The 20,786-nt window shown below is 40.5% G+C and overlaps 2 protein-coding genes across 3 annotated transcripts in view; both read left to right on the top strand.

Annotated features, from left to right (window-relative positions):
* Positions 1 to 668, top strand: LOC143177345 (uncharacterized). Its single transcript, XM_076375220.1, has 3 exons — positions 1 to 78; positions 127 to 226; positions 322 to 668. The coding sequence occupies exons 1-3, from the start codon at positions 1 to 3 to the stop codon at positions 666 to 668; spliced, it is 525 nt and encodes a 174-aa protein (XP_076231335.1).
* The window catches only part of Slow (epidermal growth factor-like protein slowdown), a 27,432-nt gene continuing 7,261 nt past the window's right edge, over positions 616 to 20,786 (top strand). For both annotated transcript variants that reach the window (XM_076393552.1, XM_076393553.1), the window contains exon 1: positions 616 to 1,223. In XM_076393552.1, coding sequence (XP_076249667.1) covers positions 745 to 1,223 — 479 coding nt within the window. In that variant the 5' untranslated portion in view covers positions 616 to 744. The remainder of the gene's footprint in view (positions 1,224 to 20,786) is intronic.

The raw sequence follows: 20,786 nt of genomic DNA on the forward strand, positions 1-20,786 counted from the left end.
ATGCCCGAAAGCGCACACCGTTTCAGTCAGAGACGACAAAATGTTCCTCGTTGGTGGCTCAGTATAGACACAGCTCAAGTAGATAAAGACAACGTTCTCCAGCATGAAGAATGACGCCAAGAAGAGCCTCCCAAAGAAAAATCCACCAACGCGTCCCCACCGCGGGCACAATGCGAGGAGCTCCAGACACCGCCAACAAAAGGGAGAGAACAGAAATTCAGCCACGGTAAACACTCTCTTCGAGTTTCGCAATCGTCCCGTCCACCTCGGTAACAAACACCGTCTCTATCCTCTAAACCTTCTCCCGTCGAACGCGTGCAGGGATATGTAGGTGGTTAGCCGAGCAGTCGGCGGTGTATCAGGAGAGCAGACAGGTAGAAAGAGAGTGGACAAAGCAAAAGGAGAAAGATGCCCGGGACCGAACAAGAGGAACAAGATGGGAACGGTCGAGGACGAGGGGCAGAACGAGGAAGCGAGGAGAAAGAGAGAAAGAAAGAAGAATGGTGGGGTTGGTACGAGCGGCTCCAAGCACGTGGGGCCTACTCCGTGTGTCTCGTTCAGTAGTGCTCTCAGTTGCCTTCCAACGATTTCGCACCGGATGTCCATCGAGCCTCTTCCACGCACCCGCCGCAGCTCGTTCGTTCGCACGTCGCCTCGTTGCCGGATAAAATCACCGAGAATGTGATCGTTCGTCGCGGTCCCTTCAGTCACGTTCGAGAATCGATCGAAGGCAAGCGCAACACGATGGCTTCGACACCGAAAATCCTGCTCACGTGCGCGTTGATCGTCCTCCCGATCGAGATCGCCTCGGTTGAACACTTCCCCAGTGACCATCATGGATTCCTGAGCCACAAAGTGATCCTGCCGCTCTGGTACCACGAGAAACTGACTCGTTCGCGACACGATCGCGATGGAAGGGGTCTCCAGCAGACCAGTGCCAGAAGTTGGGCCTCGCAGGATTCTTACACTGAAAGGACTACCTCGACAGCTGCGCCAGTGACCGCTACGATAAGGTATCACGTGGATCATCGGGTCCACGAGCAGCGACCTGGTGTCTCGAAACAGGAGAAGTTTAACGCGATCGCGGTAGCTGAATTCGGTGGTACCAGGGCTATTGCTTACGCTGGATACCACAATCATCGCCATCAGCCGAGGGAGGCTGTTACTCAGAGCTACCAACACCTGGCTACCACTCCTGCGACTTATACGAGGCATCATCCTGGGTAAGTGGACACTTGAGCTTTTGTGTACTGTTCCTTGAGGGAGATGGATTGGGTTGGGTGGGTGTGTCCTGTGAGGTATGATGGATTTTAATTGGTGGTCTAAGGGCATGTGGAGATTTCGATACTGTTTTTTGAGATTTATAATGGTTCCTGTGAGAGTTTCAGATATGTTTAAATCGTGAATATCTGAATGGTGGTTATATTGAGAAATTGCAAGAGGAAATGGAAGGATCGCTGGAGAATACCAGCGATTATGGTTTGATTATTCGCACCGTTATCTGCCTGTCGATGCTAATAATCAACAGTTCATCCCAGATGTCTTTGCATCTTGGTGCAAACGTAATCATCGCTCGTGTCGCTTGTGTATGATCAAAGGGAACACGTGTACAGTCTATGCATTGCAATCGTGCTGGATCATCCTTCATCTCAGCGGTCAAAGAAAGGCTCTAAATTGGTCGATAAAAATTAAGGAAGGAACTCATCAATGTTTAAGAAAATTGATTATATCTTCGGGAAAATCTAGCACTTCTATCTATAAGCTTAATGAATACTAAAATACCTCTTTTAATAAAGAAATTCCAGAACTACAATTTTTCGATCTCCATTTTCTTGAACTCAAATAAAAAATATTTTTCTAAATTATGAAAACAACACACTATAATTGCATCGTTTTCTCAATTTCCATCCAAAATAGAATTGAAATTAAAGCTACTTGTGAAAATAGATTACCAACTACAGACACTAAAGTTTCAGAAATAGTATTACAGACACAACATGAAGCGATCTAGGAAATAGGCTTTGCTAAACATGACGGTAAAATGGCTAGCCATCGTTTCAGAGAGAGAACAGAACCCACACAAAATTGCGTACCCAATTTTACAGCAACATCCGCGATCGAAAGAGATCAACTTCTCGAGGTATCCACCTACTCCTGGGATATCGACTTCGCTCAGCTTTCTGCACGAAGCAGAATGTTTTCTGGCATTCACCCTCGAACGTAGGTGTCCAGCATCAAAAGGTGAAATGGCAAACGGAGAATCGGAGTTAAATTCGAGCGGAAAACTTTACGATCTGTCAGATAAAGCGCAACTCACGCGTTTAAACGAGTCGGCGCTCGTGGTTAGCCGCTAGTCACGGAATTATTACCTGGAACGTTAATTTATTGCGCTGGCCTGCAATCTTTGTCTAATTTTTAACGCGAGATAGTGATCTGCAGCCATTTCTTACCTGTTGGCAGGAAGTAGCAATGCGCAATCTGTGTTTGACTTTGATACATGAGTCTCCGAGCATTGACAGAGGCTGTTCAGTTAATGATCTCTTTTCCACGCAGACTGTTTAATGAAGATCCAATTGTTGAATATTTTGTAAGTGTTTGATGTTTGTAGAGAAACGTGATTAAAGAGTATTGTGGAGTTCTGCTTCGCTGTTCTTTGGTTTGTCTATAGAATATAGAAGTACAAAACTAAAAATTTGAAAAGTTTGAGAATGTGAAATATTAATTACAGATTCGTAAAACAAACTACGACATATTTTTCTATTTTATTGGTAATCATTTTCAAGATTAAAATAATGTGAATGCATACTCAATAAAACATACCCAGCTAAGGAATCACTCTAATTTTTTCAGATCTTTCATTCACAATTACATAAACTATATGAATATTACAGAATATAATCGACTACCCCTAGCAAAAAGTTTTCCATCAAATACAACAATATAAAATTATTTAAGAATATTGTAGTGTTTGAAGTACAAAATGCTATTGTATGAATATAGAACATATTGGGAATATTACATTCAGGGTCCATATACAGGTTTCAGTATACAGTATCATTTTACATTTTCAAAAGCCACAATATTTTAAAATAATTCCATATTGCTGCGTTTGATCGAAAACCCCAAGAGTACGCAGAAAAAAGTCACAAGTCTCTATCCCTCTCAGACTCACAAATAATAAATTCGTACCGCCTGTTTCTCAATGATAGAAAATATGATAAACACCTTTCACCTGCAACACTCGGCCACATTTTACAAGATCAGTCTCGTTACTTATCCAGGGGATTTTACATATCTTTATCGTACACACGAGCCATATCCACTGCTTGGACCCGTTGAACCGATCCCGAAAAAAGGGTGTCCTCGATATTTATCAACCGGTCCGTATTTACGAGCAATAAACGGCGCGCCATATCCGGCACGATGATGATGTACGATCGCGAAACGAGCGCAAAGGCCTCGCGTACGCGAGCCCTCCGTCAAAAGGTTCGCTCGGCGGCCTGCCTTTTGCCGCTTAATTAATCGCCCGATTAATTATCTCGCGCGTAACGCGTTCCACTGTCACGTGCAATCATTGGAATTGTTGGTGCGCGACGGCGACGGTTCCCCTTCGTCTTGCTTTAAAGGTTTCACGCTTGCGACATTACTTTCGGTGCTGCGACGACTGGAATCGATAGACGTCAATTACGTTTGCGCGAAATCACGACGTGCCATCGCGATTGCGACAATGTCTACTATTGAAGAGTAAACGTGTAATAGCTTTCAGTAATTCTTTCTAAAAGGCTGCGGGGTTCGAGGGATATTTCACTTTGATGGAATTTTGATGCGTTATTATGTTAAAGCTACTGTGTAGCTTTTCGAATATCGCAATTGTTTGAAATATACAGAGGGTTTCAGAATCTGGAAATCGAAAATGAATCGATCCATAGGGTATGTAACATTTTTGGCTTAGAATGACCCTCCAATTATGTTGGCAAAGTTTGTAGATTGAGATCTGAAACAGCCTGTAGTTTCAGCTGTGTTATTAGGAAATCGATTTCATCAGAGTGTTAATATTACGATGAAATTAAGCAGTAAAATCTGTCGCTTTTCCAAGAAAATAAAGTAGCACCAGGCTATCTAAAATCAGCAACTTCATTAGCAGCAGTCCAATCCATAATCAAGTCGAGCAGTATCAATTATTCCACTTGCAAGGGACCGAGCCCGCGTTTCCCTCAGCCGTTCTCGCGGCTGCGAAAACGAGAGGAGTGAAAGGTTGCCGAGGGATGTCGGTAATGCGGTCATTAACGTGTTACGTCACTGAACACTGTCGGGAGCTTGGCTTTTCGGTGATTTAAGGAGCACCTAATTGATCATTCGACATGGTTGTCGCGATCGGCGATTTACCTCTCGCCTTTTCAGCTCTACTCCTTTTCGCTTTGCCAAAGTGAGCGACTCGTAGCGCAAGAACCGCTAATGCGACTGCGTCGACTGAATCGATGATCGAAGTGACAAGAGCAACCATTAGATTTCGCCTAGCGGATTCTTGGACTTTGGTGAGACAGGAATCTGATACGTTGCAAAGGTTAAGCTGCTGTCGAAGGCCCTAGATGAAATGCGTGATACTACCTTGAGTAGAGAAAACGGAATTTAACATGTATGCACATGAATACGCACTGCTTTGGAATCGGCTGCGGTTTCAAACGGAACTGCCCATTAAAAGGCAGGTCTTCAAGGATAATTGAGAATGATGACGACTGTAATGAGGACTAACCATATTCAGGAACCTACAATCATAAACAATTACCTTGGAGAAAAGTAAGGAAATTACACTTGCCACGAACTGTTAATTAAATGAGTATTTTAAGGCCAACTGACTTTTGCAACAAATTGTGTTATACCTTCTTCTATTCTATTTTATTTTTATTAGTATTATTTTCTTCATTATTATTGTATTATTTTACGTTTTACTGTCGCCAAAGGCTCCTTCCTTGAATCTAGTAAACTATTACTATTATTATTATTATTAAAAGTCTCACCAGCCAAGCTTCCCAAACCCAACCTCTGAGAAGACAGATTCCACACAGGAGCCAGCGTCGTGAGAGAAATTAATGGTCCCCAAAGTCATTGAAGTGATAAAAGCTCGATAAAACAGAACCCTTATCTCGAAGCCACCGCGTTGAGGAAACTTGGAAGCCCCTAATTTCAGCTCCTTCCCTCCAAGCGAGTCCCAGCGCGCTTCACGGCAGCCTGGCACATCTCGACTCTTTTCCGCGCTCGTGTACATTATCTCCCAACAGCGTCCGGGTCATTTTGCATCGTTTCAATGACTGCTCGTCAAGGCGAGGGCCCGCAGGCGTTTACACCGAGCGGTGGCGCGTGAACGTGGCCACCTTTGTCCGCGTGAAACAAAGCTCTCCTTGCACGCACGTGAAAGAACTCTCGCTGGATCCCTCGTCACTGTTTAGCCTGAATGCGATAATTTAGCGCGCCTGCTATTCCACCTTCGCGCTGTTCTTTACCCTTTGTCTGTGCCCTCGTCTCCAGTTTTCTCGCGCTGATTCCGCTGATCGAGCTACGTTGATCAGATCCACGTCCCAATGGTTGGAAAATTCCTGGTGAAATATATTCGAGATCAGCCAGATAGCGTACGAAGTCTTGAAGACGTCTATTTTATGTCCATTTTATGGCTGAACGTCTTACGACATAATTTGGTCGTCTTAAAAACATCTAATAGTGTATGTCTTAAAAACTTGCGAAATTCGGGTCCATAAGACGACTTTGGGCTAAGTGGGGGTATATGAAACAGTGATGTCAAGCATGTCAGACATTGATAGCCAATAGCTGGTATTTCCTGTAATGTTATATAGTTTGGTGTTGGAAGGGTCGTCTGTTTGTGTGGACGAGGGTTCTTTTTGGTTCGTTCAGTTCCAATTCGAGAGTCCCAGAAAACACACGACATTGTCATCGCCTTAATAGAGTTTTAGTATTAAGTTTGTTTTCGTTTTTTCCCTCTTTTTGTATTAATTTATCTATACTATTGGATACGCGAGATCCCTGTATTATAATAAACAAATATATTACATTATAACTAAGAACTTACAACAGATTCGAGCTCGACGAGAGTTTGAGATGGTCGATCGAGTGACGTCGATTGAAAGTTTTATTGATGTGACAATAATGACACTTAAAACGCGATTTAGAGGCGGCTGGCGAAATTCGGCGGCGTCGCCCGAGGTAGTTGGATCGAGAATGCAGCTACGGAATTTGAGGTCGGGCAGATTGATCTGTTGCCCGAGTCGGAGTCGACAAACTCTCTGGGAGGCTGGCTCCGACACGTGCGAAATGATGCTTCCGTGGTGGTGCTGTTGAATTCGGGAAAGTTTCGAGGCTGCAGGAGTGATTGATTAATTTGTGGATTAGTTTCGGGGCCTGTGGATGAATTATTGAGGATTCGTTGAAGAGTATCTACGTGGAGGGAATTTTCATTTCATGATAAGATGAAGTCCATAGGTACCTAATTCCTCTGTAACACGATCATTTAAATAATATTATATTACTCGTTAAAAATAAGTTAATTCCTTTTATAATATTTTAGTTGAACCTAATATCGATCTGCATTCAGCTTCTTTAGATATGAACTAAAAGTGCAAAAATGTTGGAAGATTAAAGAAATACTATTTTACAAATTTAAAATAAAATCGGATTATAACTTGCTATAATAATATGTACAGGTATTTCATATTTATGTAGCGTAATTTGTACAGTCATGTTTGCAGCAACTGTTTAAACGAAAATAGTAAACCGTGCTGGACAACCTGTTGGACATGATAGGACGGCGCCGCCATAAAACCTATCATGCAATTGGTTTGATGAACCAATTTCGCTAATGTGTTGGATGCATCCATTCTCAAGCCCGTTCAAGCTGGTTGGTTCATTTGTACGCAGTTCACGCGGTAGCTTCGTGTGCGTACATGAGTTTGAGTATAAATAACCCTTTGCTGAAAAAAGGACGCGTATCGAGGCATTACTTACTGGATCCATCGTTCATTCATGATTCAACTTCGCTTCCTCTTCAAAGGTACATTGTCCCGTTGAATAATTTATCGACCGATCGAACGCTTTAAAAGAGTGAAAGAGTTATCCTCGTCAGAGCGTCCTTTGCGTATGGATCCGCGAGTCCTTCGTAAAACTATGCATCGCTTCTATCATCTCGTTGGAGTGATCGATAAACGTTGATACGAGGGAACAGGCATAATAAATGCACGAACATTTCTGACTACTCTAGATAATAATCCTGCTGTGTCATTCCTCGAAACAGTACACGCGCAGTTTACATTGTCTATTATCTATTCCCTTTCGCACTGGCATCGGTGTAACGACTGATCGATTGACAAATGGAACGAGTCAAGAGCAGATAGACACTGTTACGTCCGTGATGTGGCCAGACAACAGGCACACATTCGTTTTGTCGCTTAAAACGACCAGTTCTTGTGCCTCGACGCTATCACCATTTACCAATACTGAACATGTGCTAGTAAAAACGTGGCGCTGTGTTTTCGAGAAACGATGCTTCAGTTGACGTGTCGATGGGTTGCTTTTATGGCTGCGGAGTAATGGCACTCTGATCGACTATTATGAACTGCGAGAAGCGTGAATCGAGATTTTTTAGATCGCTTAAAAAAATTGTGTAATGACACAATTGCAATTAATAATACAAGATACTAAAACAAAAATTCTTTAAAGTTCCTAAAATAAATGTTAAAGAATTGTTAATGTTAAAACATGGAGTACTGTCCTCCAGAATGAAGAATAAAATCCCCTTTGACGAGATACTAATTCATTCTAAGAACAGATGATTTTCTAATTTTTAGTGTCAATTTATCAAGAATCATTCACAATTTAGCACTAATTTGCTCAAGTGATTACAGCAACATTTCTCGTATGATACAGTGAAAAGGAATTCAAACCAGTCCTCGAAAAGGACGCCTAATCGGAGCAGAGTGTTAATGTCTGGCAGCTCGCATTAGTCACGCGTGTGCAAGCTTTTTGAACTTTCATAATCCCTATCCTGTTGTTGGTACATTCGCCCCGTGGATACTTTCTGACGAAGAGATTAATAGTCGGCACAGTTATTGAACCACTGCTAAGCAAACAAATACGTGAACAGTGCTAAGCTATCTACCTTGACACGCGTATCCGGTCAGCTGTGCAAAATTTGGTATTCTGAAATACACTTGCGTGTGTTACGCATAATAAACTAAATTTACACCTTCGCCCAAGGAATACCTGCTTTATGATAGATTTTATGGGGGAAGATTGGCGCTAAAAGGGACATGATTTTATCTTCATTCACGGCGAGGAAGATAGTGTGATTGCATTTTATACTTTGTAGGCAGAATCGTAAAGAAGAATATTACATTGAATAGTGTTGTGAATCATGAAAATATTTTCTGTATCGTGCAATAAAGTAATAAAATTAATAGATTCGTGTAGCCATATATTTCAAGGAAATGGTGAAAGGTTGTTTGATCTTCGCAGTTATTACAAAGTTTAAACGCAGACTGAGAATTTTGAAGTCCTTATAAAATTAAAGTTGAATCTTTAATGTTTTATCTTTTTCTTCCTTTTTCTACGTTTTCAGACGTGAGAATTACAGTATGTACTCGCAGTTCTATTATTCTTGTTTCTTATTTCATTCCTTCCTTCGATTATGAATTCGTTTTAGTCAATGGCGTTAAATGTTCACACAAGTGCCCAGCTGACGAGCTCTTCAAAAAATTAATAAGATAAATTCAGAAGAAAATCTGCAGTCCTGATACCATTCGTTTGATGTCACTCTTGATGGCGAAATGGTGCTCGTTCATAGTAGGTTGAAAAAAGTGTCGCGTATTGTGAGCGTATCGCGAATTTATCTTCCGTCTGACATTCCATTAACTTTTACCACTGCTCCCATTTCCCTGGCACGCGACAGAGTCACGGTGCTGTCAGGGATAGAGTCGATTAATTACCAAATATTCGAAACGCTCTTTAAACAGCGAAGCCAGTTAGTTCAGCCGACAGAAACGCCCGGCAAATTGCCAAATGGGATCAGCCAGACAGAATTTGCCACTCTTTAAAACAGGAATCCAAGTCGTTCCGTGATTCATCAATAGAATAATGAGAAGAATTCAAATCACCAGAAATGTAGAATAAGACAAAACTATTATATTATAAGAAAATACAACATTTTTAACGTGTGAAGAAAATATTAACATCGAATTTAGTGAGTAATGACCAATTAAATATTTGATTAAAAATTAATATCGATTCCATGAAAATTTCTGTACCTATATTTCTTTTGTATGAAGAACCTTTCATATTTATTAAATTTTTCAAATATTCATTAATTAAGACTGTTTCATTTTATTTCATATATTACACCTGTTAATTAGTGCCTCGTAACTGAAAAATATTTCATGGATATGTCAAACTTGAGTCTCGTGTTTTCACATGAACAAACTCAAGCTATGCGTTCCCTGTGATCATTAATAGTCAATAACCAACCGTAATAATGAACCATGGTAAGATAATATTTCTTTTCCATTCCTATTGAATTTCGCCACCGCTTTCGTAGAGTTTACTACGGTGTTCGCGAAATAAATTGTGCAATGGCGATTCGCAAGGTAATAGTATCCGATTGCGTCCACTTCCCCTCTTATTTTTCATCCTTACGTTTCAATGTTTGCCAACACGTTCGACAGGATTTACTGCAGGATTGTATCTGATTTCATTGGATGTAATGCCTGTTACAGGAACAGAAGCTTTGAGATCTCTCGGTAAGCTTCAGTAATGGATTTATGTTAAACAGGGAATTCTTCCTCAGTTGTGCTATTTCAGCATTCAGTGATACAGCTTTCGAATGGAGTATTTTTCTTTACAAAGGCTCTACTCCTTCAAAGTCTTCCATTTTAGCTTGAGAATTTCGCGAAACAGCATTCTATTTCTACTTTCTCTAAAATCTCTAATTGGATGTTCAAACTAAACAAATGTATCTCAATTTGAAACACTTGGTCCATCATAATTCATCTCTAATGATCACAAGTCGCGGACTTGTCGAGTTCCCATCAAAATACCAGAGAACCGAAAGGTGTAGACAACTTGTCAGTGTCTAAATCTGAAACGCCCCGAAGATATTTTCCCCCGCGTTTTCGTGAATGAATACACAAGAAAGAAGACGGCGAAATTTCAGCCGGGGATGGCTTCGTTGGTATCAGGAAAAATGTCAAATACCGCTTCCGCAGTGATCCAAATCCCAATCTCGAGGAAGTCGCTGCGTGGCATTCTGCCCGAAGGCAACGACGTCTTTTAGTACGGTCCATTTGAGAGGAAATTCAAATCAAGGCCAGATTAAGTAGAGTATATTGTCCTCTTATCGATTCTCTGCTCCATATTTCATAGTATTTTAAATAAAAGATCGCATTTGACCATTGCTGAGGCTTGCAGTATGTTTCACGATACAATCTAACCTTCTGGATGATTCTTCAAGTATCCTCATTTACAGATTCGGTTCTAAACGAAGGATTCCTCTTTTTATAATGCCTAACAATTTGAAATTTTTTAAGTACTTGCTTTAGAATTTTTGTATATACTCATTGGAACATTTAGTTAATGAATATATTATTACTGGAGCTGAAGTCAAAAATTGGACTCAAAGAAAGTGGCAAGTTTTGAAGAATGCTAAATTATGAGTTTCAGAGGAAGAAGCTTATAGAATATTTCTATGTATTTAATTATTAAAGAATATTATAAGCCAAGTATCTACACAAAATTTCACAAGTCATAACTCTTCCAAAAGAATTCCTAAAGACATCCCCTATGAGTAAACTTCTATCTATAACCCATCTGTTACTTCAAGCTACTGTCTTGCCTATGAAATAATTAGAACAATCGCTATTAATTATCTCAAAGCCACTGTGTTGACGTCAGCTGAAGGCTCGTCCAAGCCTTTCGAGCGTCCTCTGGTCTTTCTTCGAGGAATCCGCGAGTGATTCAGTCATTCCCCTTAATGGAACTCACGTCGCGGGACTCTTAAATGCCTCCGGGAGGGCTTCGTGTCACGACACGCCGCAAAACAAGCAGAAAGAAGGAACAACGAACGCGAAATGACATTCCACGGACGCAAATAGAGCACGTCTTTTACACGTACGTTTCTCTCGGGGGCCTGCTTTTACTTTCTTCTCGTTTCTGTTTGTGCGTACAGATAAACATAACAGCGCCGGCCATTCAACTTGCGGAACACGCTGAGAGACTCTGACCAGAGTTGGACATTGCTTGAATAGCTCAAAGTAGCACTCCATTTATCTACCTTATGCGAATAGATTTGTATTTGATAGAATATATGCCTGTCAAAGATAAGTTTGCTTGTTACCTTTATCTATTCGAGATTTGTCTATTTCTTGCGATCATGTTGAGAGTCATTGAGAAATATCGCTTTCGGAGCTTTTGGAGACTGAGTAATTTATACTCAGCAACTTTAGCAACTTTGGCTAAGAAAAGATTATTTGAGACTAGAAAAATGCCTCTTTTTTTAAATATAAAATAAAATTGTCCTTTTTTTAATGGTATTTACAAATCTTATAGTGCTTCTACTAGTAACTACATATTGCACTCAACCAGAAAACGATTTTCAAAATCGACAAAATAAAATTATAACCAATAGCTAGAGAGCTGCGCAAGATGCACGCTGCACCGTGAACGATGCACTTACCGATCAAAGGGCAATCGCGAACGTACAATTTCGTGAACGTGCTGGCATTCCACATCGATTTCTTTAAATGACCGTGAGATCTAACAAGGATCAACGATAACTGGAAGATGGACGTTGCAAACTACATATTTCAAAGAAGAGTAAACAAAGAATTCAAAAAATGCTAAATATCCATTTACCTCTATCTTGAGACACTTCTCATGAATTATTTAAACGAAACACATCCCAAAAAATTGTATAAAACCCCAAACACTATTCTCACTATTAACCCACTATTTTCACTCACTCAAAGAACTCCAGAGAAATCAATACTACCCAAGGCTTCACAACGCGAGACTGATCACTAAAATCGACAGCTAGCGCTCCTAATAAATTCATTAATGGCGATGTCAGTGTGCTCGCCAGACTTGTAGGTGAAAAGGCCAGATTTACGTAAGGAGAGGTAGAGCTCGTATAGAAGGTGCGAGGGGGAAATATATAGGCATACTGACAATGGTTTTGGCCCTCAGGTGGTCGAACCGGATGGCCTCCCATATTCCCCCGTAAATGGTCCCGCGAAGAAAAAACTACCTCGGGCACCTCGGTGGCGCGCCAAGAATTCGCAGCCCCGTAAGCTCGCCTCCCCAGCGATCTTCTTGAAAATTCCCCAGGTCGGTTTATGGCCGGCATAAATGGGTTTATCGTTGCCAAGTGTTCGGACGATGCGGTATCGATCCGACGATACGCCGCTATTGCTTCGCGTTCCTGCGATTGCCTGAATAATTCATGGCAATCCCTTTATTTTTTTTCTTTTCTCTGCGATCGGCTCAGGTGTTATTGCGGGGCCATTAAATGATAATTCCGTGGCCCTACTGACGGTCCGCGAGGTCTTCGTGGAAATCGACGGCGCATGTGTCGTAACGGAGCTTCTGAACTGTTCCAGGGCATCGCCGCGCGATATTACGACCTCTGCTATTGGTTGTAAATAAAATTAGCGATAGCATATTGATTGCCGTGGGGAAGATTTAATGTTTTGCCTTTTAGCTTCTGTCAGAGTACTTTAGAGGGTAATTACTGGAACAAAGTACCGATGTGGATACAGTGTGGAAGAGTTCATGTAAGGAAGGTTTCTAATTATTAATTTAGTGACATTATTATGTGTTAGAATTTTGTGACACTTCTCGAAATGAACTTTATTTTAGATAAATACTCATTTAATAGTAAGACTCTTAAATCGAATTTCTTTTTATATTGTTTATGGTAATTAAACGTTTACTTGGTACTCGTCATCTGAATAAAATATCTGACTCTGCATGCAGGTGAAAACACCTAGGCCAAATTCTAGCTGCTCTCTAACCACATTTAGCTGATTACATTAATAATGTATATGATATAAGCTCAAGATAGGTTACACTGCATGAATACCTCTTGAGCATGCACCACTATAGAATACAGTAAGTTGCAGTACCGTTGTATTAAATATTACTGGAGAAAAGAGGAAGCTGGGTCGTCCATTATCGTTCCCAACGAAAGATAGAGATATCTAGATACAGCTGATAGCAGTTAAAAGGGTGGTGAAAAATTTGTAGCGTTGTCAGGACCACGCGAATATATCGCGGGGCAGGGTTATCGCTTTCTACCTGCATACGACGCTTCTGACGATATATCATTGCGATACCTCGAAAGCGCGAGACGATAATTCATGACACGAGAAAGCGTTACATCATACGACGCGTGCATACAGGTTTCACCGCGAAACGGTCAGAAGCACGGTGTTCCAATTGCATAATCTCGCATAGATCTCAGAGACGATGCACTGGAGAAGTCAACGAACAGTTCGTGGAAAATAAAGATAGCATGTAAGATAGACACTAATTACATTGCATGCTCGGCAAACGTATTTCACATGGAGTAAAAGAATTTTAATGCAATTCCTGCTACTTTGCCCGATTGCACTCAAATGAAATTTTATTTTATTTTTGTAGACACTAAATTCAGATTGAAATCTTTTTCATATCTTTGTATATGTCCATCACAATTAAATTGCAATTATAATCAAAGTTCCTGTAGTTCAGTATTGTAGATTTAGGAGTCCATAAGGTCACAAAAATATCTGTTTAAAAGCAAAATAAAAACGATAGAAACTTAAAGTAAGACCTATTAAAGGGCTACAAATTCCTAATATTCCCATGAAAAGGAAATATTTCTATAAAACTGAAATATTGCGAAGAACGGTCGTGAAAATGTTAGCAAGAAGTTAAAAGGCATGTAAAACTATGGAGATGCATCGCGGAAAATAATGAGCGGTGGCGAGGCACTTATTGGCACCGTGTAGGCGCGTAATTACTTCGCCAGGAACCGGTAACCAGTCATCAAGCAATTTTGTAATTTGGAAGCCTCGTAGGCTCGCGCTACTTGCCCGCGGCTTCTGTTGCGCCATGGCGTATTCCACGACGACAGGGGAATCAACGCTCTGATCGTAAAAAAGGTATGCGATACCGTCATTGGACCAAATTTATGCGGTGCATCAGGTTCTTATTTTCTTCTAAGCAAAGTAATCAGTGCCTCTTGGATGCCACGCAGAATCGCGATCACAGTGTACAAATTTTAGCTATCATTGAAGAGGGCGACAGGGGGAGATGTTCAGGGAAGCAGAAAACAGGTAGATACATTGAATTAGGTAGATACCTATTATTTGGAGCTAATACCTAATCCTAATACCTAAATAACTACTTAACTTAAACTTTATATATTCAAAGCCAATGATTCAATTGAAATAAGAATTCTTTACAGAAAACTCGAGGGAATATTTTAAGTAGAAACTCCTGTTATATGATCATACCTACAGAGTCAGTAATCACTAACTCTATACCTGAGATCCAACGTTATTCAAGTCCTTTTTTGCTATTTTTCAGAAGAGCCAAAAAACAAATATGATTACTCATTTCTTAATATATTATTTAAATAGTTTATATAAAATTCTATAAAAAGCTTAATTCTGAAAAAAAATAGACTTGAATTAGTCTGTCTCTGATGTACAGAACTACTCATCACTTAGCATCAATTACTCACAGCCTTCGCGTCATATCACTGGAATAAAGCTGTGATACTGTCAAGACTTAACTCATTTTCATTCCTCTTAACACACTTAACTTAACTTAACATCCTTCATTCCTCCCTCTCAGAACATCAGACTCCATGGTAACTATCTCCCTTCTCCCTTCCCTATCGCCCTGTCATACACAATTTTAATTATAGTACCCCCGTAAACGAATGATCGAAATAAAATTAGACTCTCGCCAATAATATTAGCTCTCCGTCAGCACTGTAACGAACGAGGCTGGCGAGTGAAACAGTTTGATAAACAGTTGGAGGGCAAGCGGGTGCCGAAACGATCGCGGATGAATCAGGCGAGAGATTGTTTGGAAGAGATGCGGGCATTGACGTTTCGCAAACTCTCGTTAATATATACAACGGGAGTCGGCAGTCCCGTCAGATTGTTTAGCTGTCGGTCGAGCCTCGAGGGAAAAGGAAGAGGCTGGCGAAACTCCGTCGCTAACGAGCGGCAGACTCAATATCCTTAAAACTTGCCAGGGCGATAAAAAGACTTCTTCTTTTCTCTGCGGGGGGGGGGCGAGGGGGGTCCGGGGATGGGAAGGGGGATGGGACGAGTGACGCTCGCTCGGGGAAGAAATATTCAAGAAGGGGACTGAACCCATTTGTCAGCTTCAAAAATAACTCCTTCACTTTTATTATAAACCATCGGTATGCATCGCTGCAGCGTGTAGTTAGCGAGAAAAAATATCGTCGCGCGACGGACGAGCCGCGGCCGAAGAAGATGAGAGGCTGTTGAGAATATTTCGGGCGCATGTGTGCTTCGAATGGAAATTAGTTTTCGACCGTGTCGTTCGGAGAACCTCCAGTCATATGTGATGCCTCAATTCAAGCAGCGATGTTGGGTTATTAGATCATTCGAAAAGTAGTTTCTTAATGAATAAACAGTGCTATGAGGAGTGGTATTCTGATTTGAGTCGTGAAGAGGAAATCAGTTATTGTTGGCAGATACTAAAATTTTTTAATAAATATGTGTGTGTATATATATGGTATCCAGAGTATTAGAATTTGAAAATTTAAAAATTTGAGAATCTGAAAATTTGAAAATCTGTAACTTTGCTACTTTGAAAATTTAAATATTTAAAAATTTGAAAATTTGAACGCTTGAAAATCTAAAAATCTGTAAATTTGATGATTTGAAATTTTGAATACTTTAAATTTGAAAATTCAAATAATTAAAGCTCCCCTCGTTTGTAGTACAAACTAGAATTTTTCAACTCCAGAACTGTAAATTCTCCAACCTCTCAAACTACCTAACGTACAATCCCAAATTTTCCCTCAATATTTCACAAAGAATATTCCACAGTGTAAATATTTAACACCACCCCTTTTTCCCGATATTCACCACCAAAAAACGTTTTTATTTCAATCTATCTCATCGTGATGATCGCAATCTGTAACTCGATGCCGCTGCATCCCTCAGGCAATCATGGCAAGAAGACCAGTCAAGACGCACGGTTGGCAGCGCCCAAGCGCGCGGATGATTGCAATTTATTAATGAATTCACGAGTCGACCAGACGGGCGTGAATTCAAGTAGCCATGCGCGCGAATCGTAACGCGGGAGTCATAACATTACTCGTCGTTTGCCGAGCAAGTCTCCCTCGCGAAAGAAGCACGTCGTCCCACCGAGGCATCCGTACGTCGCGATTCATTTCGCGGGCGATTTTAATTGACGCTGTTGAATTACGTCGCTTTCGTACCTTCCACATCGCAGGCTTTCATTCCGCGTGAGTGGAGCTTGTTAGTTTATTTTTGCGATACGCGACTATCCTCGATGGAGGAAAGACGAACGAACCAACTAGAATTATTGCAACGCATATCATTGAGAATTGAGGGAGGGACCAGGTTCCCTGCGTTTCTGAGAAGCTGACTCCTGGTGCTAAATAAATCGTTCATTAGATCGTACTACGCCGATGAAATCTGGCGACCCATAAATCTTGGGGAAAGAGTATTTCGTATTAAGTTCACGTAGCCAGGACATGTTCGACTTGTTATATATTAGGCCACTCGGAAATGTATGTAGACTTGAGTATTTGCACAGTGAGCTGATATTATGAAATTGGATTATGTGTCTCTTAATAAGCTTGCGAATAGTTGCGTTTCAATCTGTGGTCTGGAGTTCCATTATCAGGGGTTAATCAATTCCAAATATTGGAACAGAATATTAATGGGGGATTCGATCTATTGATCTATACAATTAGTAATAGATATATGTGTTTAGGTTAACTGTAGTTAATACAGAATATTGTACATATCTGGTTTTTTAAATGATACATGTATTCAAATAAATAAGTCTAAAATTCATTTCCAAGGATTACCCCATTTTTCAAGCCATCCCTTGGCGCAACCCCTTAACAGCGTGACCCCAGGTTGTGATAACGATAGCAGTTTTCTGCCCTCAGAGGCTTCCCCACAGTAGACTTCTTTATTAATTAACTCCACAATAAGGCTTCATTAGGCAACGCGGATGACGCTTCCACGCGAAGGAAAATGAGGTGTCGTGATCCTGAGGGCTACGTCACGAAACAGTAGCCAATGGCCATCTCGCTGGAAAACTTTTCGTACCGACGAATCCTGTTGGCTCAGCACGAGCACCACTTCACTTCGGCCAGCTGTCTTTTTCTTCTTCCGTGTGAACGTCTCGAGAAGCGAGACGCGTCTCGTTGCATTCTCTTCGTGGGGCGAGTTTTTGATCGGTCGTAAAGCTGGCCCACAGTTTCTTTTAATCGTCATCGTAATCACCACTCTGTCTGCTTTAATTTTAGACCTCGAATTACAGTGGGATCTCCCTGGTCTTCGTAATGCCCTTTTGCTACTCGTGGCTGTCAGCTTTGATTTATTCCTCTCTAATGATGCTTAATGAAGGATTTACTAAAATGTGGAAATTAATAATCTTGTTTTTTGTAGAATCTTCTTGTCCACGTTATACTTCCTACCTTGTCTAACTTACGTTTAAAATTCTACAAACTTTAAACCCATATAATTATCATAAATTTAGCAAGTACTTATATCTTCAGTTCTTCAATCCCAGTAGATGTCCTAATATTAGCGTTCCCAACTTGCATAGAAGAATCTCAGTTTGCTATCAGTCTCATGTCAGCTGAACTAATCAATACATTTGGGAATGGGTCTTCTTAGGAATTCGATGTTCTTGAGCACATTGACAAGGGAAAACTGCGATAGTTCCTTTATCTTTCGCTACTGTTGCGAGAAAAGAAAAATCATCCGAGCAATGTTCAGAGGATCGAACAATAAAGAGTCGGTGTTTATTACTGGTGGACGACGTCGTAACACGAGGGTGCGAAGCGTGTTGTTACGATCGCAACATCGTACAACGATGGTTTAACGTCACACAGTGATAACATATGACTCTTGCGGAAAATTCTCTCGTGTGATTATGTGCGCTGTTTACGATCATTATGGAAGAAAGCGAAGGCGAATATTTACGAGTACATGGCGTATCGATCGAAAATATGAGAAGTAATTGACACGTCAACGCATGGAATATATCGACTTGGGTGTCGATAAGCTGCAGTGTGTTATTTATATTTCTTCCCTGTGCTTACAATAAAATTGATATATTAACCGGTCCAATGATCTTGTTTACTACGTACTCGAGTGTACGTACTGTTATGTAATATGTTTCTACAAGTTTATCTGTATCATTACATTGGATGGGAGCTCGCTAATTTTAAATATTGCACATACATTTTTTAGGGGAAATAGAGCATATAAAATGATTATTTAGATTCTAAAAAATAGGACAATTTTGTAACCACAATTTTTTTATAGAAAATAAATTTCATTTTAGTTTTAAAGTATTTTTATGATATTGTTTGTCTCGTAATATGCAGAAGGGGTTGAATAAAAAAATAATATCGTTTCTATAGTTAACATAGAAGAAAAAATCTGCGAAGACTGAGGGACATAGAAAAGAATTCAATAAATTAAGAAGAGATCACTCAGAGATCATATTCTCATATGTTAAGAGAAATAGAATCGCTTTCTAAAATTTCGTTACTTTTGGTTTCATCGTAAGCGCCACCAATGACGCAGAGATAGAGGACGATAATTTCCTTGAGTAAACCAGGAAGGGAATCCTGTAAGCGCAACAGATAGTCCGTAAGGCAAAGGTGTAACGAATGACCACGATAACTCGACTCGCTGCGTTCGCCTCGGTTACGAATACTAGAAGTGGAAAACATGCGAGATCACCGTTAAGGTTTCGGAAGTAGCTTTCAGAGAGTCGCAGACACGCGAGCAGTCGATGCGGTAATTCATTGAAAATTTATCACCTAGAAGCTTTCGAAGCTGTATCACGCGACCATACTGTTCCAATAGACAGTAATTTTATTATCCGCTACTTCTTCGTATATCCTTCGCCTTTTTATCGATTCTCGTCTTACAGAGAAAGTTCCTGGAACGCATTGGATATCGAGCACCCAGCTCTTACTAATATCGAAGTGCATGCGTTGAAAGGTCACAGGAAGTTCAGAGTAGTGATATTCCTTCGAAATTACATGAATAATGCAATCATTCGTGATACTATATGAAACAAATGAATACGTAAGCAATGCTTCATTAGCACTTTTCTGAAACATGAACGACATCTATTATGTCCCCTTACAATTCTTGTACTTTCATTCATACTTTACTTCCTGTTAGTAATAACACACCTTTACATTAATTATATGTATCCTATCTGAGCGCATATTTAATTGATTCCAAGTAAGATAATCTGCATAAACCTGCTACAATATGTCCCTTCTCTTTTTCTGCTAATTTCCATTAAAATATGAATACACGAACAATGCTCCATTAGCATTTTTACCATCACAACTGTCCCCTCTCTTTTCACCTAATTTCCATTTAAAATTCTTCTTAACATCGTTCGTACATAATGTAAATCAATATCTGCAATCATGTTAATGAGACTGTCAATCGTGTACGAGTGACATATCGGTCAAAGCAATTAATACGATTTCGCAGAAAGCACAGAACAAAATTATAAATATGGTACATGGATATTGCATGAAAGAATTTCGAATCGTATTTTCCAAACTAAATACCCTCGATTGTCACTTTGTTAAAGGAACGAGAATGTAATCGACGATACGTGCATATGGTACCCGCTGTTTTCTAAAATTGTCCAGGCACGCGTGTCCAACTCGCTCGCCTTTCTCGTTCAATGTCGTGGACCGTCCATGTTGGACGTTATCAACGCGTTAAGTTCAGTATGGCCACCGGAGCACCCAAACCAGTATTCCCACGCGAATGTCCTCCGAACCGTATCTAAAACTCCGTCGCGACGTGTTCCGCGAGATTTTTCTGCGAGCAGAATACGCTCGAAGAACGATTTGATGCGTGCTGGCTACGAGAGGGGGGACTTAAGGAAACATTTAATATTTGCACGACACGAATCGATGTCAAGCATCGCCGTGGAATGATAGTCAAATATTGATCGTTGGAACATGTTGTGTGGAGGTAGGAGCGATAAGCCGAAATTGAACAAAATGCTTTTTAGATAATACTAGTATTTATTATGTTTCAAGTTGTGGAATTCTAAAATGCTACGAAGCCAATTTGCAACAGAGATAAGAATTATCTAATAGGAGAGAATAGGAATATGAGTGTTAAGTCAAAAGAGCTGGTATTTTAAAAACGTGGAAATTTAGAGAGCAGGTAGGGTATGGTTTATCTTAGATAAAATATAGTTTTATGTCGTCGTTTTATCAACCGAGGAGATATGGTTCACCACGTGTCCATTCACGTAACAGGGGTTTCAGTTCGAGCGGAAACAATTTGTGAAATCCTAGAGAGGAGTCTCGCGTCGTGAGCGAGACTCAAGGGGAATGAGACAACCTTACACATCCTGTCTGGCAGACCCTACACAATCCACTAACCTGGATCACCTGCCACATTAATCCTTTTGACCTTTTCCTCGGCAGATAAGTCGCAGTTGCG

This window comes from Calliopsis andreniformis, chromosome 3 (genome assembly GCF_051401765.1).
Source record: "Calliopsis andreniformis isolate RMS-2024a chromosome 3, iyCalAndr_principal, whole genome shotgun sequence".
Classification (NCBI taxonomy): Eukaryota; Metazoa; Arthropoda; class Insecta; order Hymenoptera; family Andrenidae; genus Calliopsis; species Calliopsis andreniformis.

What these genes read in the sequence shown, in the direction of transcription:
- LOC143177345 (XM_076375220.1), top strand. Translation starts at nt 1, where the DNA reads ATGCCCGAAAGCGCACACCGTTTCAGTCAGAGACGACAAAATGTTCCT. An exon ending in TCAGTATAGACACAGCTCAA is followed by an intron (nt 79 to 126) that starts GTAGATAAAGAC and finishes CGCCAAGAAGAG; the next exon opens with CCTCCCAAAGAAAAATCCAC. An exon ending in AGAACAGAAATTCAGCCACG is followed by an intron (nt 227 to 321) that starts GTAAACACTCTC and finishes GAACGCGTGCAG; the next exon opens with GGATATGTAGGTGGTTAGCC.